Source organism: Meles meles, chromosome 1 (assembly GCF_922984935.1).
Source record: "Meles meles chromosome 1, mMelMel3.1 paternal haplotype, whole genome shotgun sequence".
NCBI lineage: Eukaryota > Metazoa > Chordata > Mammalia > Carnivora > Mustelidae > Meles > Meles meles.
This window is the reverse complement of record NC_060066.1, coordinates 45295182-45321688: the sequence shown is the minus strand read 5'-3', so window position 1 is coordinate 45321688 and position 26507 is coordinate 45295182. Positions and strand designations below refer to the sequence as shown.

At 39.5% G+C, this 26507-nt stretch overlaps 1 protein-coding gene across 2 annotated transcripts in view; it reads left to right on the top strand.

Moving 5' to 3' along the window:
- LRRC69 (leucine rich repeat containing 69) overlaps nt 1–26507 on the top strand; it is a 106825-nt gene that overhangs the window by 19534 nt on the left and 60784 nt on the right. The window contains exons 2-3 of one of the 2 annotated variants that reach the window (XM_046015579.1): nt 18922–19048; nt 23486–23558. The exons of the other annotated variant lie outside the window; for it this stretch is intronic. Of the exons in view, the coding sequence (XP_045871535.1) occupies nt 18922–19048; nt 23486–23558 (200 nt within the window). The remainder of the gene's footprint in view (nt 1–18921; nt 19049–23485; nt 23559–26507) is intronic. 2 annotated transcript variants of the gene reach the window in all.

Sequence of the window (26507 nt, the reverse complement as noted above, 5' to 3'; positions counted from 1 at the left end):
CTTTTATCCATTTTGAGTTTATCTTTGTGTATGGTGTAAGAGTTTCATTCTTCTACACATAGCTGTCCAATTTTCCCAGCACCATTTATTGAAGAGACTGTCTTTTTCCCCCTGTATATATTTCCCCTGCTTTGTTGAAGATTATTTGACCATAAAGTTGAGGGTCCATTTCTGGGCTTTCTACTCTGTTCCACTGGTCTATGTGTCTGTTTTTGTTTTTTTTTTTTAAGATTTTATTTATTTATTTGATAGACAGAGATCACAAGTAGGCAGAGAGGCAGGCAGAGAGAGAGAGAGTGGAGGAAGCAGGCTCCCTGCCAAGCAGAAAGCCTGATGACGGGCTCAATCCCAGGACCCTGGGATCATGACCTGAGTTGAAGACCGAGACTTTAAACCACTGAGTCACACAGGTGCCCCTATGTGTCTGTTTTTATGCCAGTACCATGCTGTCTTGGTGATCACAGCTTTGTAGTAAAGCTTGAAATTGGGCAACATGATGCCCCCAGTTTTGTTTTTCTTTTTCAACATTTCCTTAGCAATTCGGGGTCTCTTCTGATTCCATACAAATTTTAGGATTGTTTGCTCCAGCTCTTTGAAAAATACTGGTAGAATTTTGATCAGAATGGCATTGAAAGTATAGATTGCTCTAGGCAGTATAGACATTTTAACAATGTTTATTTTTCTGATCCATGAGCATGGAATGGTCTTCCATCTTTTTGTGTCTTCTTTAATTTATTTCATGAGTGTTCTATAATTCCTTGAGTTAGTTCCTTCACCTCTTTGGTTAGGTTTATTCCCAGGTATCTTATGGTTCTTGGTGCTATAGTAAATGGAATCAATTCTCTAATTTCCCTTTCTGTATTTTCACTGTTAGTGTGTAAGAAAGCAAGTGATTTCTGTACATTGATTTTGTATCCTGCCACATTACTGAATTGCTGTATGAGTCCTAGTAGTTTGGGGGTGGACTCTTTTGGGTTTTCCACAAAAAGTATCACGTCATCTGCAAAAACAGACAGTTTGACTTCTTCTTTGCCAATTTGAATACTTTTATTTCTTTTTGTTGTCTTATTGCTGTCGTTAGGACTTCTAGTACTATGTTGAACAACAGTGGTGAGAGTAGGCATCCTAGTCATGTTCCTCATCTCAATGGGAAGGCTTCCAGTTTTTCTCCATTGAGAATGATAGTCACTGTGGGTTTTTCATAGATAGATTTTATGCGATTGAGGAATTTTCCCTCTATTTCTATACTTTGAAGCATTTTAATCAGGTACAGATGCTGGATTTTGTCAAACGCTTTTTCTGCATCAATTGAGAGGACCATGTGGTTCTTCTCTCTTCCCTTATTGATTTGTTCTATCACATTGATTGATTTGTGAATATTGAACCACCCTTGCAACCCAGAGATAAATCCCACCTGGTCATGGTGGATAATCTTTTTAATGTACTGTTGGATCCTATTAGCTAGGATCTTGTTGAGAATCTTAGCATCCATATTCATCATGGATATTGGTCTGAAATTCTCCTTTTTGGTGGGGTCTTTGCCTGGTTTGGGGATCAGGGTAATGCTGGCTTCATAAAAGAGTCTGGAAGTTTTCCTTCTGCTTCAATTTTTGAAACAACTTCAGGAGAATAGGTATTATTTCTTCTTTGAAAGTTTGGTAGAATTCCCCAGGGAATCCGTCAGGTCCTGGGCTCTTGGTTTTTTGGGAGGTTTTTGATCACTGCTTCAATCTCATGACTAGATATCGGTCTATTCATGTTTCAGTCATCCTGTTTCAGTCTTGGGAGTTTATAGTTTTCCAGGAATGCATCCATTTCATCTAGATAGCTTAACTTATTGGTGTATAACTGTTGATAATAATTTCTGATGATAGTTTCTATTTCTTTGGTGTTAGTTGTGATCTCTCCCTTTTCATTCATAATTTTATTAATTTGGGTCTTCTCTCTTTTCTTTTGGATCAGTTTGGCTAATGGTTTATCAGTCTTATTGATTCTTTCAAAAAACCAGCTTCTAGTTTCATTGACGCATTCTATGGTATCTCTAGTTTCTATTTCATTGATGCATTCTACTGTATTTCTAGTTTCTATTTCATTGATCTCTGCTCTATTCTTATTTCCCTTCTTGTGTGGGGGGTTGGCTTAATTTGTTGTTGATTCTCCAGTTCTTTACGGTGTAAAGATAGCTGGTGTATTCTGGATTTTTCCACTTTTTTGAGGGAGGCTTGGATGGCTATGTATTTCCCCCTTAGGACCACCTTTGTCATATCCCATAGGTTTTGGACCAAAGTGTCTTCATTCTCATTGGTTTCCATGAATTGTTTAAGTTCTTCTTTGATTTCCTGTTTGATCCAAGCATTCTTTTTTTTTTTTAATTTAATTTTATTTTTTTGACAGATAGAGATCACAAGTAGGGAGAGACAGATAGAGATCACAAGTAGGGAGACAGATAGAGATCACAAGTAGAGAGAGAGAGGAGGAAGCAGGCTCCCCTCTGAGCAGAGAGCCCGATGCAGGGCTGGATCCCAGGACCTTGGGATCATGACCTGAGTGAAAGGCAGAGGCTTTAACCCACTGAGCCACCCAGGCGCCCCTGATCCAAGCATTCTTAAGCAAGGTGGTCTTTAGCTTCCAGGTGTTTTAATTCCTTCCGAACTTTTTCTTGCGGTTGAGCTCCAGTGTCAAAGCATTGTGATCTGAGAATATGCAGGGAATAATGTCAGTCTTTTAGTATCAGTTGAGCCCTGATTCGTGACACAGTATGTGGTCTATTCTGGAGTAGGTTCCATGTGCACTTGAGAAGAATGAGTATTCTGTTGTTTTAGGGTGGAATGTTCTGTATGTATCTATGAGGTACACCTGGTCCAATGTGTCATTCAATGCTCTTGTTTCTTTATTGATTTTCTGCTTGGATGATTTGTCTATTACTGAGAGAGGTGTGCTAAGATCCCCTACTATTAATGTATTCATATCAATATGACTCTTTATCTTGATTAACAGTTTTCTTATGTAATTAGCTGCTCCCATATTGGGGGCATAAATATTTACAATTGTTAGATATTCTTGGTTGATAGACCCTTAAAGAATGATGTAGTGTACTTCTGTATCTCTGACTACAGTCTTTAGTTTCAAATCTAATTTATCTGCAAAGAGAATTGCCACCCCAGCCTTCTTTTGAGGCCCATTGGTATGAAAAATGCATCTCCATCCCTTCACTTTCAGTCTGGAGGTATCCTTAGGTTCAAAATGGTTCTCTCATAGACAGCATAGGTATGTGTCCTGTCGTTTTATCCAATCTGCAACCCTGTGCCATTTTATGGGCACATTTAGGCCATTCACGTTGAGAGTGATTATTGAGAGATATGTTTTTATTGACATCGTGTTACTGTGAAATCCTGTTTTTATAGATTGTCTCCATAAATTTCTGTTCAGTGATAGTCTTGGGATTTTCGTCTTTTATAGAACCCCCCTTAATATTTCTTGTAGTGCCGGCTTGGTGGTGACATACTCTTTTAAACCTTGCTGGTCTTGGAAGCCCTTTCTCTCTCCATCCATTTTGAATGCCAGTCTTGCTGGATAAAATATTCTTGGCTGCATGTTCTTCACATTTGGTGTCCTGAATACATCTTGCCAGCCCTTTCTGGCTTGCCAGGTTTCTGTGGACAAGTCTGACATTATTCTGATGGGATTTCTCTGTGCATAAGGAATCTCTTCCTCCTAGCTGCTTTCAAGAGCTCCTGTCTAAAATTATGATTCATCATTTTCACAATCAGGTGTCTCGAGATCTTTCTAGATTCTACAATCTTGGGGGAAACCTTTTTGCCTCTAGAACATGAACGCTGATTCCATTCGCCAGATTGGGAAAATTTTCCTGGAGAATTTGTTCAGCTATATCCTCTAGTCTTCTTTCTTTCTCCTCTCCCTCAGGGATTCCAATAATTCTGATGTTGGAGTGTTTCATGGCATCATTTATTTCCCTAATTCTGTTTTCATGGCTACTAAGCTGTTCTTTCCAGGCTTCCTCCTGATCCCTTTTCTCTATCAGTTTGTCCTCTAGTTCACTAATTCTATCTTCTGCCTCAGATACCCTAGCTTTTAGAGAATTTAGATTCAATTGGAACTCATTGAGAGCATTGTTAACATCATCCCTGGTGGCTTTCACTTCTGCCCTAATCAATTCCATTTTGTCATTAAAGTCTTTCTCCAACCTAGCCATTGCTTGGATAATTGTTAGCCTAAATTCCCTTTCCAACATACTGTTTATGTCCATATCCAATAGCTGTGATGGAGAGGGCACAGCCTCTGAATTTTTCTCTGTTGGGCATTCCTCCTTCTAGTCATTTTGGTGAGAGATGGCTGAAGGGATGTGTAGCTAAATATATCAACCATAGTGCAGGCAAGGTGCACTCTGGAACGCTTCTGAGCAATCAGGAGTCCCCACCAAAAAGAAAAATAGAGAGAGAGAGAAAAGAAAAAAGAAAAGAGAAGACCCAGCTTGAATGGGTCCCAAAGGTAAGATTTATAAAGTATACAAACAAAAAGAGACAAAAAGACTGACAAAAGTAAATGACAAGAAAAAAAAAAGAACCCAGTCAAAATGAACCCCAAATATAAGATTTATATACTAACAGAGCAAAAACAAATACCACAGAAACACTGACAGAAAAAAAAGATTGGAGAGTGGTTATAAATTCTCAGTGTGGGCGAGGAAGTTTATTTTGATTCTCCCTGGATGTATCTTGATATCTTTGTTAAAGGACTCAGCTTTCCTGAGATAAAGGGGAATTAAAACTGGTTTATATATAGGGGTAGCATTGATTGGGGAAAGAGGATTACCTTGAAGTTTATCTCTATATGAATGTATAAAAAAATAAAAAAATAGAAAAGCAAAAGAAAAACACAGTATATGTATCAAAAAAGTTCAAGTTAAAAGGTTATTATGGAATTTGTTGTACTAAGCATGTCACTCTGATGGTAAATAGGTTAAAAATTATCAAAAAAATTGAAAAGAGTGAGAATAGTGGGAATGAATTAAAAATAAAAGTTGTATCTATGAAGTAGTAGTGGTTGTCCTCTTGTTTTTTTGTTTGTTTGTTTGTTTGTTTGTTTTTGGCTGGCTTTCTGGGGGAGGGGCCTGCCACATAGTTTTCAGGCAGTCTTGCTAGAGTTGAGTCCTCCTGCCCACTATCAAGGGGCTGGGCTCTGAGGAAACTGGTTTTTCAGGCTTTTGTTCTCTGGAGGTTTTGGAGGGTTTGTTTGTTTGTTTGTTTTTCTCCCCTTGGCAGCTTTTGGTGGTTCTTTGGAGGTTTAGAGGAAAGAAAACCACCCAGACCTCTGTCTCAGAGAGAAGCTTCAGTCTGTTCCTCTGTGGGTGCTCCAGAGCACATAAATTACCTCTCTGCCACCGGCAGAGCACATCCCCAGTCACGGTCTCAGGGGTCATGGCAACTCCCGCTTTTACCCAAAACCAGGAGAAGTACTAGTCCAGAGAGCTGGCTTCTAGTGGCTGCCTCCGTCACAGCTGTCTGAGTAGGTCCAGACCACCAGAGATGTCCCAACCAGAGATAGCACACTGAGATTTTCACCCTGGCCAGGGCTGGGAGTGTTCAGACTCTCACTGGTCCTAGAGAGCACGGGCTAGCCCCTCCATGGACCTCTCTCCCGGTAGGGTGTGGAGTGCGACTCACACCCCAGTCGCCCAGTGCTTGAGCAGAGTGTAAAAGGCTGTGGTTCTAGAGAGCACCAGCTGGCATCCACACCAGTCTCTCTCATGAGCGCCGCCCCCCCCCCCCCCCAGACGCTCTCACGCATGCCAGCGGCTCAGGAACCAAAGCCTGGCTTCTTCGCTGCACTTTCTCTGGCTCAACACCAGTGGTGGCCATCCTACATCTGTGGGCTTAAGCCCCTGTCCCTAATCGCCAGATTCCACCAACTTCCCCTTAAGATCTTTTGCTCTTTTTGAGAGTTCAACCTGACTCCAAGTTAATGCTGGTCCCCAATCCCAGGGAACTCTCGTATTGGGGTATTACTTTCCAATGGGTTGCTTCTGGTGGCTCCCTCCCCCTTTTGTTTATCTTCCGATATCAGTCCGATGTTCCCACTCTGCTTTACCTGTCCACTGGTGTCTTCTGCCCGTGTAGAGATCCAGAAGTATATAACTCTAATATCAGGCTGATTTCATGGGTGATCAGAGTTCTTCAGTAGATAATCAGCTCACTTTAGGGGACTGGTTGTAACAGAGCCTCCTAATTCTCCACCATCTTGTCTCCACTCCTCGGGTTTTCTACATGAGTACCATGTTGTCTGAAAAGAGTGAACGTTTCACTTCTTCTTTGCCAATTTGAATGCCTTTTATTTCTATTTGTTGTCTGATTGTTGAGGTCATGACTTTCAGTACTATGTTGAATCACAGTGGTGAGAATGGACATCATGTCATGTTCCTGACCTTAGGGAAAAAGTTCTCAGTTTTTCCCTGTTGAGGATGATACTGGCTTTGGGTCTTTCATATATGACCTTTATGATGTTGAGGCATATTCCCTCTATCCCTATATTTTGGACAGTTTTTATCAAAGAAGAATGCTGTATTTTGTCAAGTGCTTTTTCTGCATCTACTTAGAGGATCAAATGGTTCTTATCCATTCTTTCATTAATGTAGTGTATCACGTTGATTAATTTTTGGATGTTGAAGCACCCCACAGTCCAGGAATAAATCCTAGTTGGTAGATGTGCTGCTGAAGCGAGCACATAAATCCTAGTTGGTTGTGGTGAATAATCCTTTTAATGTACTGTTGGATCTGTTTAGCTAGTATCCTGTTTAGAATTTTTGCATCCATGTTCATCAGAGATATTGGTCTGTAATTCTTTTTAGTGGGGTCTTTGGTTTTAAGATCAAGGTAATGCTGGCCTTATAGAATGAATTTGGAAGTTTTTGGCCCATTTTTGGGAACAGTTTGAGAAGAATAGGTATTAAATCTTTAACTGTTTGGTAGAATTCCCCTGGGAAGCCATCCGGCCCTGGACTCTTATTTGTTGGGAGATTTTTGATCACTAATTCAATTTCTTTGCTGGTTATGCACCTGTTCAGATTTTCTATTTCTTCCTGTTTCAGTTTTGGTAGTTTATATGTTTCTAGGAATTTATCCATTTCTTCCAGATTGCCCAGTTTGTTGGCATATACTTTTTCATAATATTCTCTTAAAGTTTTATTTCTGTGGTGTTGGTTGCGATCTCTCCTCTCTCATTCATGATTTTATATATTTGGGTCCTTTCTCTTTTCTTTTTGGTAAATCTGGATAGGAGTTTATTAATGTTATTAATTTTTTCAAAGAACAGCTCCTAGTTTTGTTGATCTATTCTTTTTTTTTTTCCCTCTACATCATTGATTTTTGCTCTACTCTTCAATATTTCTCTTCTCCTGCTGGGTTTAGGCTTTATTTGCTGTTCTTTTTCCTGCTCCTTTGGGTATAAGGTTAGGTTGTGTATTTGAGAACTTTTCTTGCTCCTCAAGGAAGGCCTGTATTGCTATATTCTTCCCTCTTAGAACCACCTTTGCTGCATCCTAAAGGTTTGTAACTGTCGTATTTTCTTTCTTTCTTTCTTTTTTTGAAAGATTATTTATTTATTTATTTGACAGGGATCACAAGTAGGCAGAAGGTGGGGTATGGGGGAAGCAGACTCCCTGCCGAGCAGGGAGCCCAATGAGGGGCCTGATCCCTCGACCTGGGATCATGACCTGAGCCAAAGGCAGCGGCTCAACCCACTGAGCCACCCAGACACCCCTGAACTATTGCATTTTCATTTTCATTTGCTTTCATGTATTTTTTTTTATTCCTTCTTTAATTTCCTGATGGACCCATTCATTCTTTAGTAGGATTTTTTTAACCTCCATATATTTGTGGTTCTTCCAATTTTTTTCTTGCAGTTGACTTCAAGTTTCATAGCTTTGTGGTCTGAAAATATGCATGGCATATTTCTGTACCAGCTGAAACCTGATTTGTGGCTCAGTATGTGATCTATTCTGGAGAATGTTCCATGGATACTTGAAAACAATGTGTATTCTGCTGCTTTAGGATGAAATGCTCTGGTAGATCTGTGAAGTCCATCTGGTCTAGTATGTCATTCAAAGCTCTTGTTACCTTATTGATCTTCTGCTTAGGTGATCTGTCCATTGCAGTAAGTGAGGTGTTAAAGTCCCTTACTATTATTGTATTATTACCAATGAGTTTAAGTTTGTTATTAATTGATTTATAGATTTGGCTGCTCCCAAGTTAAAAGGATAAATATTTGCAACTGTTAGATTTTCTTGTTGGATAGACCTCTTTATTATGATATAGTGTCCTTCTTCATTTCTTACTACAGTCTTTGGTTTCAGATCTAGGTTGTCTGATATAAGGATGGCTACACAAACTTTCTTTTGATGTCCATTAGCATGATAAATTGTTCTCTACCCCCTCACTTTCAATCTGGAGGTGTCTTTGGGCCGAAAGGAATCTCTTATAAGCAGTATATCATTGGGTTTTGTTTTTTTATCCATTCTGCTACGCTTTGCTTTTTGATTGGAGGATCATTTAGTCCATTTACATTCAGAGTAATTTTTGAAAGATATGAATTTAGTGCCATTGTATTGCCTGCAAAATTGTTACCTCTGTAAATTGTCCCTGTTCCTTTCCAATTTCTTTTACTTTTGGACTCTCTTTCCACTCAAAGCAGCCCCTTTAATATTTTTTGCAAGGCTAGCTTAGTGTTCACAAGTTCCTTTAGTTTTTGTTTGTCTTGGAAACTCTTTTATCTTTCCTTCTATTCTGAAGGACAACCCTGCTGGATAAAGTATCCTTGACAGCATATTTTTCCCACTTAGCATGTTGAATATATCACGCCAGTCCTTCTGGCCTGGCAGGTCTCTGTGGACCAGTCTGCTGCCAGCCTTATGTGTCTACCCTTGTAGGTTAAGAACCTCTTGTCCCAAGCTACTTTTAGGAATTTTTCCTTATCTTTGTAATTTGCAAATTTCACAATATGTTGTGGTGTTGGCCTATTTTTGTTGATTTTGAGGGGAGTTCTCTGTGCCACGTGGACTGAAACACCTGTTTCCCTAATCTGGGGTTTCTTAGCTATAATTTGTTCACATAAACCTCCTTTCCCCCCTTTTTGCTCTCCTTCTTCTGGGACTCCTTTAATATGGATATTATTTTGCTTTATGGAATCTCTGAGTTTTCTAAGTCTACTTTCATGATCTAATGGTTTTTTTCCCTTCTTTTCAACTTCCTTATTTTCCATAATTTTATCTACTGTATCACTGATTCGCTCTTCTAATTCATTTATCCTTGTTTTTATGGCCTCTGATTGGGACTGCATCTTGGTAATAGCATTTTTAATTTTGGTCTGATTAGATTTTAGTTCTTTTATCTCTACAGTAAGGGATTCTCTAGAGTCTTCAATGCTTTTTTTCAAGACCAGCTAGTATCTCTATAATTGTTGTTTTAAATTCTAGTTCACACATCTATTTCTATCCATATTGATTAAATCCCTGGCCATGAGTACTACCTCCTGTTCTTTGTTTTTGGGTGAATTTCTCCATCTCATCGTTTTTTTTTTCCATAAAAGAAAAGAAGAAAGAAAAAGAAACAACAACAACAACAATAGCAGCAGCAGCAAATGACAGATCCTAGGTGTGTTTTAGTCTGGTTGTTAAATAAACCAGGTCCCAAAATAAATAAATGAACAAATAAATAATAAAAAATACAATGAAAGGATACAAAAAGTAGAATATATATAAATTAAACTTTAAAAAGAACAAAAAAGAATTAAAAAAATAAATAACTGGAAAAACAAAACTCCTAAAGAATAAAAGTACAAAGGATACTAGATACTATTGTCCCCTAGAGCTGAAGCTTTGCAGCCCTCTATGATCAGTAAACGTGGTGTGAGCAAGTTGTTTGTGTTGGTCTTCTAGGGGGTGGGTCCTGTTGCCCTGAGTCTGAGGTGGATTTGTCCTAGTGGAAGTGTACCTGTAGTGCGAAGGGAGGCAGGGCTTGATATAAGCAACTCCAGACTCCACTAGGTGGTGCTGTTTTGCTCCCTGAAGGCTTTCAGCACTGATGGGCAGGATGAATATGAGGGTGCCCAGCTCTCTAGCTTGGGAGCTGAAAATTTGTGCTCCCCCACTCTTTGGTGAGCTCTCACAGAAGAGCAATCACTCATCTCCCCAGTTTCTGTCAGAACTCCGTGTTCACCCTGCCTATGTACAAGCTTTTTTTTTTTTTTTTAAATCTCAGGCATGTGGCTGAGTTTCAAAACTCCAATTTTTAGGGACCTCTCACTGTTCCTCCCAGAGAGAGTCTCCCAACACTTCTGCCTTTTGCTGGACCCATCCCAGGAAAGTTGTCACACAACCGCAGAGCAGTTCTCAGTTTATGGCAACACAGAGCAGAAAGCTGGCACCTAGACTTGCTGTTCTTAGCTGGCTTCCACACTCCTACACTCGGGAATAGTGCCTTACTAAGGCACCACTTGTTCTTGTGACCCAGGGGGTCCTCAGATCACGGCGTCACACCTGGGATTCTGTGCCACTTCACCGCCTGAGCACCTTTAAGCCAGGCATGTTTCCCAGTGCAGCAGACTTGTAAAAGTTCCCATTTTTCACTCCATTGCTTATAATGCTTCGTGGGAGCCTCCTCCTTGCTGCCATATACTCAGCTATATAAAACCAGAATCAAGTCTCCGCACCTCCTGTCTCCCAAAAGGTGGTTGCTTTTCTACTTGTAGGCTTGCAGTATTTGTTTTCTCAGACTTCTGAAGGATTTCTTGGGTGTTCAGAATGATTTGATAACTATCTAGTTGTATTCCAGGGATGAGACATCATCATTCATTTATTTTTCATTCATTGGACTGCTGTTCCCTCACTGTAACTGTGTAAGTGTCTTGAGGGTAAAGATCTTACAAGTCTTATTTGCCTCTGTGTATCTAGCATCTGGAACTGGTGGCTCAAAGTAGGCATACAGTGCATATTTTCGAATGTATACTGACCCACTTGCTTCCTTATAGATGATTATATGGACAGTTTAGATTACATTTTTCATAATTTGTTTGTGGAAATATTTCTAAGCATCGAAAAACCTAACCCACTTTATAGTCAAGCTTGATTACATCCTGTGAGTTCCCTTTGCTATAGCATGAAATCAAGTTACTGTGTTACTTTCAAGTATCTGGGCCATGCCCTTAGATTTTGTAAAACACAATGACAATATATATATAACTCATAGATGAAACCTTACGACATAGCATGCAAAATAAGCACTATAGAGGTTGTGCCCTCAGAAATACCTGGAAAGCACTGATAGTGTGAGAAATCACAAGTTCAGTTCTTTGTTATTCACTTTAAAAGTATATGTTGCCATGTATTCATTGGAGACAATTTTCCATGAGTCTGTTATGTTTTTGTACATCTCTGCAGGCAGAAGCACTGACTATATTTGTTCTGAACAAAGTTTTGGGGGAACATTTGTATAGCAGATAGCCTTGGAAATTAGGAATTATGTCTTCCTTTAGAGCAAAGGGCAAGCACAGTTACTGTTAATTCTAAAAGATCCAGGTTCCCTAAATTCATGGTTTCTCTTCTGTAACACAGTCCATGGCACATCCAGATATCATCTGGTTCTTTTTGCGTTGCTGGTGCAAAAATAACCATATTCTGGACATTATTGCTGTAGGTAATAAAATGACATTTGTCTCTTGCCCAGAGGTCTCATGCTTTATGCCAGCATGTATGAAATGGCAGGTTAAATATTAGTTTGCAAATTGAATAAATTCGCAGCCCTTTCAGTTCCTGACTTTTGTATTTCTTACTGTACTCACGTAGATTTTGTTGAGCACTAGTTTACTATTATGAATTTCTCACTAAATTTAGGCAAAAGAAGGAAATTGACTTGATTTTTGGAAAAGAAATTTCAAGTAGTCACTGCTGTAGACATATAATGGTTCCTCAAAGATGCCCACATCCTAATCCCCACAATCTGTGAATATGTTTGGTTACATGTCACTGAGGAATCAAGGTTACAGATAGAATCAAGGTTGATAGCTAACCTTGAGATGAAGAGATTATACTGGAAATTATGGGTAGGCCCCATGTAATTGTGAAGTTCTTTAGGAAAGGGTGAAAGATTTATACAATCCGAAGAGAAAACAGAGTATAAGTTTCTTTAAATATGGAAGACAGAATCAGAGTGATGTGATTTGAGACTTCACTAGTCATTGCTGGTTTTGAAGATGAAAGTGAGGGCCAGAAGTCTCAGATTCACCCCTAGACTCTCCAGAAAGAAACACAGCCCTGTCAACACTTTGATTTTAAGTCTGTGAATCCCGTTTAATTTCAACTGACCTCCACAACTATGAAATACTAAATTTGCCTTGTTTTAAGGTACTGAATTTGTGGTAATTTGTTATAGTCCAATAGGAAACTAATATAGTCACAGACTCTGGATTAAATCTTTCCATTAGAATGGCTACATGAATATGTTTTAACTTCACCTGCATGAAAGAATATGCCCCCGGCACCTGGGTGGCTCAGTCAGTTAAGCATCTACCTTCAGCTCAGATCCCACGATCTTGGGATTGAGCCCTGCATTGGGCTCCCTGCTCAGTGTCATGGCGGAGGAGGGCATGGAGTCTGCTTCTCCCTCTCCCTTTGCCCCTCCCTCTCCCTGCTCATGCTCTCTCTCTCTCTCACATGTGCTCTTGCTTGTTCTCTCTCTCAAATAAATAAAATCTTCAAAAAAAAAAAAAGAATAAGTCCTTTAAGAAGGTACATGATGGTCGTTTTCAGTGGAAAACATGTATAAAAGCAAAAACTTTTCCATAAATTCTAGGGACATGGAATTTTTTAGTAAATATACTATATCTACTTTACATTAATTTATTAACATACATCCATACCAAATGCCAAATACCAAATGAAATTTAAATATAAGCCATAACTTGCCTAAAATTTCTTATTTTTCTTGCCTTATGTTATAGTCATTAATTTGTCAAGAGTGTCATGATTCTGGGGCACCTGGTTGGCTCAGTTAGTAAAATATGAGACTCTAAATCTTGGAACTATGAATTGAAGCTCCACCTTGGGCACAGAGCTTCTTTAAGGATAAAAAAAGACTCCTATGATGCCTTTTTTATACCCTTTAATATTAAATCTATGAAGCTTCGTGTTGGTAATGAAATATGAATGGTAAATTCCTTCTGGGAGTAAAAGAAAAGATTCTTTTTGTATTTTGAAAGTTATGATTAGATTTCAAGTCAAAGAAAAATGCAAATATTTAGGGACCAATTCTGTATCATCCATTTGTTAGATTAGAAGATCAAGGAGGGTCTTTCTCTCTTATGTGTGGTTCTTCCAAGTGTGACCGATCAAACATTAGTATGAGAGGAGGACTTCAGATCTTGGGCTATATTTCTGATTTCAAGAAATTAGTCCCTTTGCCAAGTTTTTTAACTTAATATTTAAAAAAGATTTTATTTATTTGAGAGGAGTGAGAGTGAGAGTGTACATGCATGAGGTTAGGGCAGAAGGAGAGGGCGAAACTGAGAAGAAGAAAGTCCAACTCAGGGGTCAATCCCAGGACCTGAGATCATGACCTGAGCCCAAGGCAGACACTTAACTGACTGAACCACCCTCGTGCCCCCTTTCTTCTTTAATTCAAGTATAATTAATATATAATGTTACATTAGTTTCACATGTACAGTATAAGAATTCAACTGCTCTAGGAACACCTGGGTGGCTCAGTGGGTTAAGCCTCTGCCTTTGGCTCAGGTCATGATCCTAAGCTCCTGGGATCGAGCCCCGCATCAGGCTCTCTGCTCAGCAGGGATCCTGCTTCACCCTCTCTCTCTGCCTGCCTCTCTGCCTACTTGTGATCTCTGTCTCTCAAATAAATAAATAAATAAAATCTTAAAAAAAAAAGAATTCAACTGCTCTATATATTTCTCAGTGTTCATCAATATAAGTGTACAAGATAAGTGGGGCAATGGGTGAATAGATAAAGGGGATTAAGAGTACACTTATCTTGATGAACCCTTTGCTGACTTCATAAAGGTTTTGATTGTTTGGATACTCTTTGAGATGCTAAAGTGAATTATCAGTGAATCATTTATTGTATTTTTAAATGACTTAAATATTTTTAAATGTTTGTATTATAATTTTAATGAAGCTCAGTGTTTTAAATAAAAATTAAATTGTGCTTTAATTAACATAAGATGTTTGAACATAAAGCTCAAATAAACTTTGTTTTTAAAGCTCATTATTATTTATTTCATGTGAAATTATTATTTATTTTATGTGAAATAATTGTTTAAGATTATGCTGACATTTTCTTAGGTTACGTGGATCTCAACAAAATTCTTTAAATTCATATTATAAAATCATTTTAAAGTTGAAATTGTTAGGTAATATCACATATGTATGGGAAATTGTCAAAGACATAAATTTTGAATAGAAAGAATTTTATATAGAACAATAACTAAAAATAATGATGCTATTTTTAACAGCAGTCACTTTAGTTGGCCTTTCCCTGGTTTGAATTATTACATTATTTTTAGCACATTCAGCCCAACATTCCTCTTTTCCATTCAGTATTTTCATTCTGACACTTTTCTTGTATTTTATCAATTTAATTTTTCATGCAGCATACCTACTAAGACTATTTTATTCTAGTTTGTTTTTTTCTACCAAGTTTTTACTTAAATTCCAGTTTGCTAACATACCTTGTAATATTAGCTTCATGTGTAGGATTTATGATTCATCACTTACATACAATACCCAGTGCTCATCACAACAGGTGCCCTCCTTAATACCCATCACCCATTTAACCCATCCCCCTACCCAATTTCCCCTCCAGCAACTCTTTTGTTTTCTATAGTTAAGAGTCCACTCTATGGTTTGCTTCTCTCTTTTCCCTGTACATGTTCATATGTTTTGTTTCTTAAATTCCACATATAACTGAAAGCATATGGCATTTGTCTTTTTTGACTGACTTATTTTGCTTAGCATAGTACTCTCTAGCGCCATCCATGTCATTGCAAATAGCAAGATTTCATTCTTCTTTATGACTGACTATATTATGTTGGACATATAGTCACATCTTTAACCATTTATCAGTCCGTGGACATTTGGGCTCTTTCCATAATTTGGCTATTGTTAGTAATACTGATATAAACATTGGGGTACATGTATCTCTTTGAATCGGTACTTGTGTACCCTTTGGATAAATACCTAGTAGTGCAATTGCTGGGGCATAAGGTAGTACTATTTTTAACTTTTTGAGGAACCTCCATACTGTTTTCCAGAGTGGCTGCACCAGTTGCATTCCCACCAAGAGTTTAAAAGGGTCCTCCTTTCTCCACACCCTTGCCAACATCTGTTGTTTCCTGTATTGCCAATTTTAGCCATTCTGACAGGTGTGAAGTAATATCTCATTGTGGCTTTTATTTGTATTTCCTTGATGGTAAGTTATGTTGAGCATCTTTTCATGTGTCTGTTAGCCATTTGTATGTCTTCTTTGGAAAAATGTCTATTCATGTATTCTGCTCATTTTTTAACTGGCTTTTTTTGGGGGGGGTTGAATTTCAGAAGTTCTTTATATATTTTGGATACTAACCCTTTATGACCTATGTCATTTGGGCATATCTTCTGCCATTCCACAGGCTGCCTTTTATTTTTGTTGATTATTTCCTTCACTGTGCAGAAACTTTTTATCTTGATGAAGACCCAACAGTTTATTTATTTATGTATTTGTTTTTTTTAAAAGATTTTATTTATTTATTTAAGAGAAAGAATGAGAGAGAGAGAGAGAGCATGAGAAGGGTGAAGGACAGAAGAAGCAGACTCCCTGCTTCCCATGATCCTGGACTTCAGGATCATGACCTGAGCTGAAGGCAGTTACTTAACCAACAGAGCCACCCAGGTGCCTTACCAATAGTTTATTTAAAAAAAAAAGATTTATGTATTTATTTGAGAGAGAGAGAGTGAAGGAGTATGAGAGAGTGCATGAGGAGGAGCTGAGGGAGAGGAAGAGAGAATCTCAAGTAGACTCTGCACTGTGTAGAGCCTGACATGGGGCTCAATTGCACAACCCTGAGATCATGACCTTAGCTGAAACCAAAAGTTGGATGCTCAACCTACTGCACCACCTAGGCATCCCCAATAGTTTATTTATGGTTTTGTTTCCCTCGCCTCAGGATATGTATCTAGTAAGCAGTTGCTATGGCCAATGTCAAAGAAGTTACCTCTATGTGTTCTCCTCTAACATTTTGATGGTTTCCTATCTCACATTTAGATCTTTCACCCATTCTGAATTTGTTCTTGCGTATGCTGTAAGAAAGCAGTGTTCTTTTGTGTTCTCTTGTGTATGCTGTAAGAAAGTCCATGTTCTTTTTCATGTGGCTGTCCAGTTTTCCCAACACCATTCATTGAAGACACTGTTCCCCCCACCCCCACCACTGGATATTCTTTCCTGCTTTTCAAAGATTAGTAGATCATAGAGTTGTGGGTTCATTTCTGCATTTTCTGTTCTGTTCCATTCACAAACATGTTTTTGTGGCAGTACCATACTATCTTGGTCATCACAGCTTTGTAATATACCTTGAAGTCTGGAATTGCTATGCCTCCAGCCTTGCTTTTCTTTTTCAAGATTGCTTTGGATATTCAGGGTCTTTTGTGGTTCCATACAAATTTTTGGATTATTTGTTCTAGCTCTGTAAAAAATGCTGGTCATATTTTGATAGGGATTGCATTTAATGTGTAGGTTGCTTTGCGTAGTATTGACATTTTTACAATATTTGTTCTTCCAATGCATGAGCATGGAATGCTTTCCCATTTCTTTGTCTCATCTTCAATTTCTTTCAGAAGTGTTTTACGGTTTTGGAGTATAGATCTTTAACCTCTTTGGTTTAGCTTATTCCTAGGTATCTTAGGGGTTTTGATGCTATTGTAAATGGGACTGATTTCTTGATTTCTCTTTCTGTTGCTTCATTATTGGTGTAGATGCTATTGTAAATGGGACTGATTTCTTGATTTCTCTTTCTGTTGCTTCATTATTGGTGTAGAGAAATGCAGCAGATTTCTGTATGTCGATTTGTATCCTGTGACTTTACTGAATTCATGTATCAGTTCTAGCAATTTTTTGGTGGAGCCTTTCCAATTTTCTATACAGAGTGTCATGTCTTGTGCAAATAGTGACTTCTTCTTTGACTTCTTTGCTGATTTGGATGCCTTTTATTTCTCTTTGTTATTTGATTGCTGAGGTTAGTACTATGTTAAATACTAATGGTAAGAATGGACATCACATCATGTTCCCGACCTTAGGGGAAAAGTACTATGTTAAATACTAATGGTAAGAATGGACATCACATCATGTTCCCGACCTTAGGGGAAAAGCTCTCGGTTTTTCCTGTTGAGGATGATATTAGCTATCGTTCTTTTACATATGGCCCTTATGATGTTGATGTATGTACTCTCTATCCCTACTTTGTGGAACGTTTATATCAAGAGTGGATCCTGGGGGCGCCTGTATGGCTCAGTGGGTTAAGCCTCTGCCTTCGGCTTGGGTCATGATCTCAGGGTCCTGGGATCAAGCCCCGCATTGGGCTCTCTGCTTGGCGGGGAGCCTGCTTCCCCCTCTCTCTGCCTGCCTCTCTGCCTACTTGTGATCTCTTTCTGTCAAATAAATAAATAAAATCTTTTAAAAAAAACTTTAATAAAAAAAAGAGTGGATCCTGTACTTTGTCAAATGATTTTTCTCTATCTATTAAGATCATATGGTTCTTATCCATTGTTTTATTAATGTGATATATCACACTGATTGATTTACAAATATTGAACCACCCTTGAAACCCCGGAATAAATTCCACTTGATCATGGTGAATGACTAATTCTTTTAATTTACTGTTGGGTTCAATTGCTAGTATTTTGTTGAGGATTTTTGCATCCATGTACATCATGCATATTGGCCTGTAGTTCTCTTTTTTAGTGGAGTCTTTGGTTTTAGGATCAAGGTAATATTGGCCTCATAGAATGAATTTGGAAGTTTTCTTTCCATTTCTATTTTTTGGAGCAGTTTCAGAAGAATAGGTAGTAACTCTTCTTCAAATGTTTGGGAGAATTGCCCTGGGAAGCCATCCTGCCCTGGACTTCTGTCAGGAGATTTTTCGATTACTGATTCAATTTTGCTGCCGGTTATCAGTTTGTTCAAGTTTTCTATTTCTTCTGCTTTCAGTTTTGGTGTTTTATATGTTTCTAGGACTTTTCCATTTCTGCCAGATTGCCCAATTTGTTGGCATATAATTTTCCTGTGGTGTTGGCTGTGATCTCCCCTCTCTCATTCATGATTTAATTTATTTGGGTCCTTTCTCTTTTCTTTCTTTTTTTAAAAAAATTATTTATTTATTTTTAAGATTTTATTTATTTATTTGATGCAGAGAGAAAGATCACAAGTAGGCAGTGAGGCAGGCAGAGAGAGAAGGAAACAGGTTCCCCGCTAAGCAGAGAGCCCGATTCGGGGTTCAATCCCAGAACCCTGAGACCATGACCTGAGCTGAAGGCAGAGGCTTAACCCACTGAGCCACCCAGGCACCCCCCTTTCTCTTTTCTTTTTCATAAGTACTGGTAGGGGTTTATCAATCTTATTATTTTTTTTCAAAGAACCAGCTGTGGTTTCATGATCTGTTCTACTGTTTTTTTTTTGTTGTTGTTGTTGTTTCTGTATCATTGATTTCTACTCTAATCTTTATTGTTTCTCTTCAGCTGCTGGCTTTAGGATTTACTTGTTCTTCTTTTATATCCTCTAGGTGTAAAGTTATCTACAAAAGTTCTTAATTATTTCTCCATCTCATTTGAAGGTGAATACTGCATGAGTTCATTAAATTTCCATATGTTTACAGTTGACAGTACTAAATCTGGGAAACAACCTTTTGGAAGAAATTCCAGAAGAGGTGAAATACCTTACATCCCTGAAGAAGCTTCATTTATTTGGAAATAAGATTTGTAAATTTGCATCTGGAGCATGTGGTAAGTTAGTCAAAGAAGAGCAACATTATGGAATCAAACTTAATCTTTTTACATTGGACAAGTAAAAAAGTAAAAAAAGATATTTTAGGGGCGCCTGGGTGGCTCAGTGGGTTAAAACCTCTGCCTTCGGCTCAGGTCATGGTCCCGCTGTTCTGGGATTGAGCCCCGCATCAGGCTCTCTGCTCAGCAGGGAGCCTGCTTCCTCCTCTCTCTCTCTCTCTCTCTCTGCCTGCTTCTCTGCCTACTTGTGATCTCTGTCAAATAAATAAATAAAATATTAAAAAAAGAAAAAAGATATTTTACCTTTTAATCTTTTTCTGTTGCAGATATTTATATACTATTCTTGAAATTAAGGAATTTGGGGGACTTTTTTTTTCACTATTGTATTATCTATTTCTCTAATGGGGACTTAAGAAAATAAGTTAGTATTAGATTTTTCTAAATCTAAAATCTAAAAAAGAAAACCTTCCCTTTTCAGAATCAGTGTACATTTTGACCCTTGAATCTAGAGGCCCTTTCTCTGTGCCTGTGAGGAAACTGGTTGAAAATCAAATTAAGAAAAACTCTTGTTGTTCTTTACACTTTTTATTGTCTTGATGTTAAGCTACAATATTCAATCAAGATGCTAAGTTTAAAATCAAAGGAGAATTTGAAAGAAAAAAATATGAGATCTGATAATTGGCTTCTTTTTTTTTGGTGTTTCCTTTCAACTTATAACTTCTCCATTCAATAGAATACTCTTCTTATTTAATATAGGGAGAGGAGCTTAAGGATAAAACACAAGACAAAGAGATCTAGATGATTTTTATAGCTTCATTGACCCATGTACAGTACTTTATCATTCCATGTCTTTGTCCTTATTAATAAAACTAAAGATATGTTTTGTGAACTTTTGAGACATGGGTGCTAGATATAATCAGTGTCATCATCAAGCAGCATTTATTGAGCCTATCATTGCATGGGGCACTAAATTAGGGGAATATTTGGCAAATAGCACAAATAGACTTGGTACGATCCTGAATCATGTATCTTGGGGAAATAGTTTTTTAGAATAAGAACTGTAGTAAACACTTACCGATACTTATGCATGTTATATATGCAAACCCATACATTCAGGGTTCAATTACACTTTACCTAGGAAGAAAACAGTTTACATAAGAAAAAAATTAAGAGTGTGAAACAACCACAATTTCATAAACTATACTGAGGGGACAAACTTAAAACCCGACTTACATAAATAATATTATGGTACCTAGTTAATGCTAATTTAGGTTTCCATAAAGAGATTTTTTTTTTCTTCTGTGCCCTTAAATAGGAGGTTTATAAGATATATGTAACCTGTGTACACTGCCCCTGGATGTCTGTAGTTGCTGTATTTCTTAGTTTTGGGCTGTTGAACTTTGAAAAGCCCATGTGAATGACAAATATGTTTTATGTTGTGTCCTTATAATCCAAGAGCGGAAGTAGTTTAGTGTCAGGGAGTTGAGCGCTATCCAGCCTATACTACATGACCCAGTCACTCTGACCAGACCAGACTGGGCCAGGGCTAGACATGTGTCCCAAGATAGGCCGATATTAGTCTTTTTCTTGGGAATGATGGTAGAAATCTAAAACAGTGTAACTGGTCTGAGCTCATCATATGAACTAAGATAGTGGTTGCAACTGCTGTCCTGCGAGCTGAAACTGTTTCTGAGCTGAAACTGGTTCACAAATAAGTTGGTTCTCTTTTGACGGCCTTTAAAAAAATTTGAATTAGGGTATCAAAATTTGCAAATCAGAAGAGTTCATTAAAAACAACAACAAACAAAAAACAAACTGGATCACCTGCTCTTCTTTGTTTTAAGAAAGAAAGACTAGGCAACACTGGAATCACATTCCTACATGATAAAATGGCCAGGGACTGGCTGAATGGCAGCTGCCCTGTTAAAAAGGCAGGTGCTCACCAATTCTGCACACTCCTGCCTGGTACACTCCCACCAGGGCCACTAAGATGTTCTGAGTTGTTTTCTCAGCTCCTGTAGGCATTTCAGTTTGAGAACTGTCTACCCTGTCTGTGAACATTTAAACGCAGCAATAGTAGGATGGCTATGAATGTATGGAAAATTAGAGAAAATCTACTCAAAAGAGAAAGCCTGGGGAGTGGGGGAAAGAGAGGAGTAGGGAGAGAAAGAGAGCAGAATATAAATATGAAGTTGAGAGAAGCTGTAATGAGAAATAAAAGTCTGTGTTCTTCAGAGATGCCCTGAGAATGTATCCATTAGACTTTGAGAAACTCATGCGAGAGACAGAGTATTAGCCTGGAGCAGGGTGTGGGTGTCCTTGTGTTAGGGTCCCTGATCAAAGGAACGAGACCGACACAAAGCGAAAGTCAAGCAAAGCTTTATTTCGCACCAAGCATGGAAAATCAAACCAACTAGTCGGGGCCGTCTCTTACAAAGAGGCGATGAGGACCAGGACACCAATCCCAACTACTTCCCTTACCCGACAACTCCCCCTTACCTGACGACTCCCCCTACCTGACCACGGCCGCTACCCCATGGCTGCCCTACCCCATGGCTCCCCTACCCGACGATGACACTCCTGGCGGCACTGCTCCCTGACAAGGCTGCTTCCCGATGATGGCGAGGCCTCTTCCCGATGATGATGCTCTGGCAACGCTGTTCAACGGGGAGGCAGCTCCCCGGCGATGCTCATGATGCTCCCTGGCAATGCTCATGATGCTCCCCGTGAGGCCGCTCTCGATGACTACGCTTCCCCTACTGATCCCTGGCTGGCGAGGCCGCTCCCAACACTCCCAATGACCCCATGTTATCACTCCTACACTACTACTCCCCCACCTCACAGACTAACCTTTATAGAGGCGGTTGAGCCCAGCCCACACACAGGTGGCCAATGAGACTGCAACACACAGGAAAAACTGCACAGTCATGCTCGGTCAGCAATTTGGGCAGCCAATTGAATTCCAATTTACCATAGTAAATACATGCGCACCCCACTGATTGGATGTCTCCATCCGGCCTGACCCACCCCTATATCTGGGCCCTGCAAACAAGTAGTTCATCCAGGAGGGGCAGGGTCAACCCGAGCCCACAGCAAAATGGCTCCCTCTGGCCAACTAGGCCCCTACACTTGCATATCACCACTTGTTTCGTGGTTCAGCCCAAGAAACATGAGAAGCCCAGGAGACCTAGCATGAGCATTTCTGTAACTATGAAGAGCAATCAAAGGCCTATGTATATACATACAGCCAATATGTATATATGAACCTATAATCATGTAGCATTACATATTGATTACACGTATATATGATTCCCCCCCCCCCACCCCCATGATCTAAGGGCCCAGTGTGCTGGGCGGTCAGCACAGCCATAGTCAAGCCTAACAGGGAGAAAAGCCTGCCATGGAGATGTAGTGGAGCTGCCTTGAGTTACCAACTTTGAGTTCTAGGGGTTGGTGGTGACGGCTCGGGAGATGGACCTCTATGAGCAGATGGCGAGCCACACCATGAAAAGGTGGCCAGCCTGCAGTAGAGCACCAACTCAGAATTCCGTGCAGGAAAGGCGTTCCGGGCCACCCCGTGTGTTACACACACTGCTGCCAGTCCAATGAGCGGGGAAGAAGGACAAGCACACAGGCTCCCAGTCCGTCCGTCTGCTCTGCCTTGAGCTCTGCGCAGAGTCTGGTGGTCTAGGAGGACAGGTGCTAGGGCGTCTACTCGTCCCTCTTCAAGGTCACGCTGGCCCTAGAGCTGCACGGACACTTGCTCAGACAGTGGGTCCCCTTCGTCCTCCTCTCCAGGGAGTTTCACCTGAGCGGCTGCAGAGAGCGCCGTCATGGGCCACCTGCCCCAGGTGCTGCGCAGCAGTGAGGCAGCGGCCTGAGAAAAGCGGCGTGGAGCCCGCCGCACAGGCACGCGCACGTGCGGAAAGACGGTGGTACGCGTGCCTGCGTGAGTGTGCGCGCACGCGCCCGGCTCGCGCGCAGGAGGTCTGCCCACTCACGCTGCCCAGCCGCGCACGGTCCACGGTGCTGGTGGCTGGTTCCTTTGACCACTCTCCCTACATGATTTTTCTGATGGGTGGGTGAATGCCGCCAGTAAGGAGGACCCTTTGGATTTCATTTATTCGCTCAACATTTATGCAACAGCCCTTTTGAGTTAAAACTAAACTCTGAGTTCATGTGCCGCTTAGTTTCTGGTTCAAGTTTGTGGTGAGCCTGGCTGTGCTCTCTGCTCTTGGGCGCTGTGATTTAGCTCTTTAATTTGGTGACGAATTCCCTCTATTTTGTTTAAGCTAGTTTAAGAGGGTATCTGTCACCAGTGACCCCACGAGCCTTGGTCAAGGCAAGAAACCAGAAGGAAAACAACGGTATATAGAAAAGTGGCTATAAGTTATTCTCTAAGAGATAGCTAACGTGACCAAAATTATTTCCCAACAGATGGCTTACAAAATTTGATTCTGCTTAATCTGAACAACAATCAGCTCACATGGATTCCTCAAGAAGTCAGCAGGTAATTTTGTTTATAGCTAGACTTCCAGCCCCACCCTGGTCCTCTGAACCCCAACCTCATTGTCTGGCCTCAGCTCTCTGTGGGGTTTGTACCTGGCAAAGAGGCATCTGAAGGTCTGAGGCAAGCCACTACTTTTAAGCAAATGATTCTTTAAACACTTAAGGGAAATGAAAAATAGCATGACTTGGCGGTCTAAGTGTAAAAGTGGGGGTTTGAAACCTAAAAGTTATAAAGTTGATTGCATTATTGGTTTCCTAACTCTGGGGTTCTTGGAGTTTGCTCTGATACAGAATTGGGAACATTAAATTTTATTTCATAAAGTACTGGAAACTATTTTCAGCTTGATGGAGAAGGTAATGTAAAAGCAAAGTCTTGAAAATCAAGATCGCATTGTCATTAACCACCCCCACACATTTTCTTATTAACAACAACAACAAAACGCTACACACCTTATCCTGCACATCTGCACAGATGGGCTGCGGTTACGGTGGCTTTCTGGAGCCAGCTGAGGGCCTCGTCCTTCTGCAGGCAAAACACTCTCTTGGGTTTTTCCTCTGACAGATGGAGAGAAAACCCTACTTGGGTTTACTTGACTTTGGAGACTCTCTTTATTGCCTGTTGAATGGAAACAGATGTTTTACAACATAAGAGCATCCAGATTTTTAAAGGATACAAAACTATGAACAGTCCTTAACAAAGGGATTTGTGCAGCACTTAAAGTCTATTCCAATTCACTTGTCTATACTTCTAGCCAATATGTTTTGCTTCCCAGGGAGATTTTCACAGAGAAAGTAAGGTTTTAAGTCAGAATAACTAGGAAAAATTTTAAGTGATCTAATTTCTGAAGAAGAAGACTATAACAATGAAGATGCCAGTAGGTGTTTGCTTGCTCTTTCATTTATTCAGCTTCTCAGTGGGATTTGTGTATCAATGATATAATGAAGAAAAGGGAAGGTTTGGCAAACTGGGCCATATCTTTGTGCCGCTGGCCTTATGAGTTTGGGCAAGTAATTTAACTGCACCTTAGCTTTCGTATCTCTAAAGGAAAAATTTTGAGTAGATGAACTTTAAAACCTTTACAGTTATAACACTATGATTTCATAATCTATTAAGCTTAGATCTGTTCGGAGTATTAAGTATAATAGTCAAAGAACTGCATAAATCTATAGTGACATTTTAGAAGATGAAAGCTTTTTCTGAGAAATGTAGGATTGCAAAATAGTTAAGTCTACACTATTTTATAGATAACTCTGGATTGTCTGTATTCTGACTGTGTCCTATATGTAGGCTGATTGGTCACCTCCTCAAGCAGGATTCCATTTTTTGACTTTGGGAAATTTCTTCACCTTCCCATACCTTGGTGTCTTCAGCTGCAGCATGAGGATAATAATAGTGCCTATTCGTAGGGTTGTTTTGACAGTTAAACATGCAAATTTGTCAAAAATATTTAAGATTGAGCCTGGGACATAGTAAGTGCTCAGTGGATGTTAGCTTTTCTTAATATGGGTTCTTATTTTTATTCTTCTTTTTGTTCCTCCCATTCCTTCCTTTTTAGAGAGGAAAGATGGACTTACTGGTGAATTTGGGGAAAGCATTTAGTGTACATGGCTCAGTGTCCTCCTTTTAGTAGTCTTTCATCAAGTAAGCAGTTTCCTTAGCAGGAAAGGCCATGACTGGGTGGGTATGTTTATTCAGGGGAGGACTGAGAGATGGGGAGCCTGTTCATGTCAGCTCTATGCTGATGTGTGAATCCCTTCTTTTAAAATCCCATGTCTTATTTCTCTATTTGTTTAGAACCTGGGAGGGGGAGAGATCTGTTTGTTGGCTAAACTACAAAGTGTTGGTTAATGGACTTGGAGTCAAACCTGAACAGGTCAGAGTTTTGCCCCTAAACAACCCTGTCTCGGGCAGGGCAGCACAGCCACAGAAGGAAAAGGAGAAGGTGGGCATCTTGGGGACAGAATCTCTCTGAAAAAAAGGGAGAAAAAATGGACTAAGCCAGTGGACTCAGTTTTTTCTTCACATTCACCACTCAGTGCAGTTACTTTTCAGCCTACTGAAGAGGAAGGGGGCGGGAGAAGCTGCAAGTGTGCCTCTTACAATTTTCTCTTGGAGGAATGGAAGTTCTTCCTGTTCCTGGAAGTGGAAACAATGACACATACTATTTTTTTCCTCTGCTCTTTGCTCAGCCAATGAATGATGGCTATTTACAGTAGCCTCTGAGCTTAGCTTCATGCCTTGGAATACTGACAAAATGAAAAACCAACTGCCATGGTAGTAATTCTGAGTAGAATCAATTAGAGTCGTGATTATAACAGTGATTAGTGAAGAAAATTCCTTGTCCCACAGGAATTTCTCCACAGGACCTACTCCACACATTTTCACTTTCTTTTAACACTGGGTCATCCAGTTTTGACTGTATATCTTCTCTGCAAATGACTTTGCTCCATATTTTACCAAGAAATTTGGCTCCCTCTTTATCTTGCCTTTCCAGCCTCTTTATCTGGCCTTAAGTAGACCTTAAGACAAAATCTACCTCTTGCCTTTTCTCTCTTGCTCCCTCATTCTCTTCTTTATAGTCAAACTTCTCTCAATCTGTCTATTGCTTTTGTTTTCTCCCTTAAAATTCTCTTTTTTCTCTTCATATTACTTAATATTATTTTTAAAGACCATTAGTGTCCTTTGGGCAATCAAATCTAATGGTATTTTCTCGCTGCTGAATACAAATTCCACAAAAATCACGAGTGTTCCATTCAATAAATTTTGACCAATGTCAATAAGATATCGAAAGTTTTCTTCAATCCACAAATTTCCTCATGCACACTTCCTGAATTCTTACCTCTCATAAGCAACTATTATGATTTCTACCTCTACAAATTAGTTTTACTTGTTCTAGAACTAAATAAATTGAATCATAGTCTGTATTCTTTTGTGTCTGTCTTTTGCTGA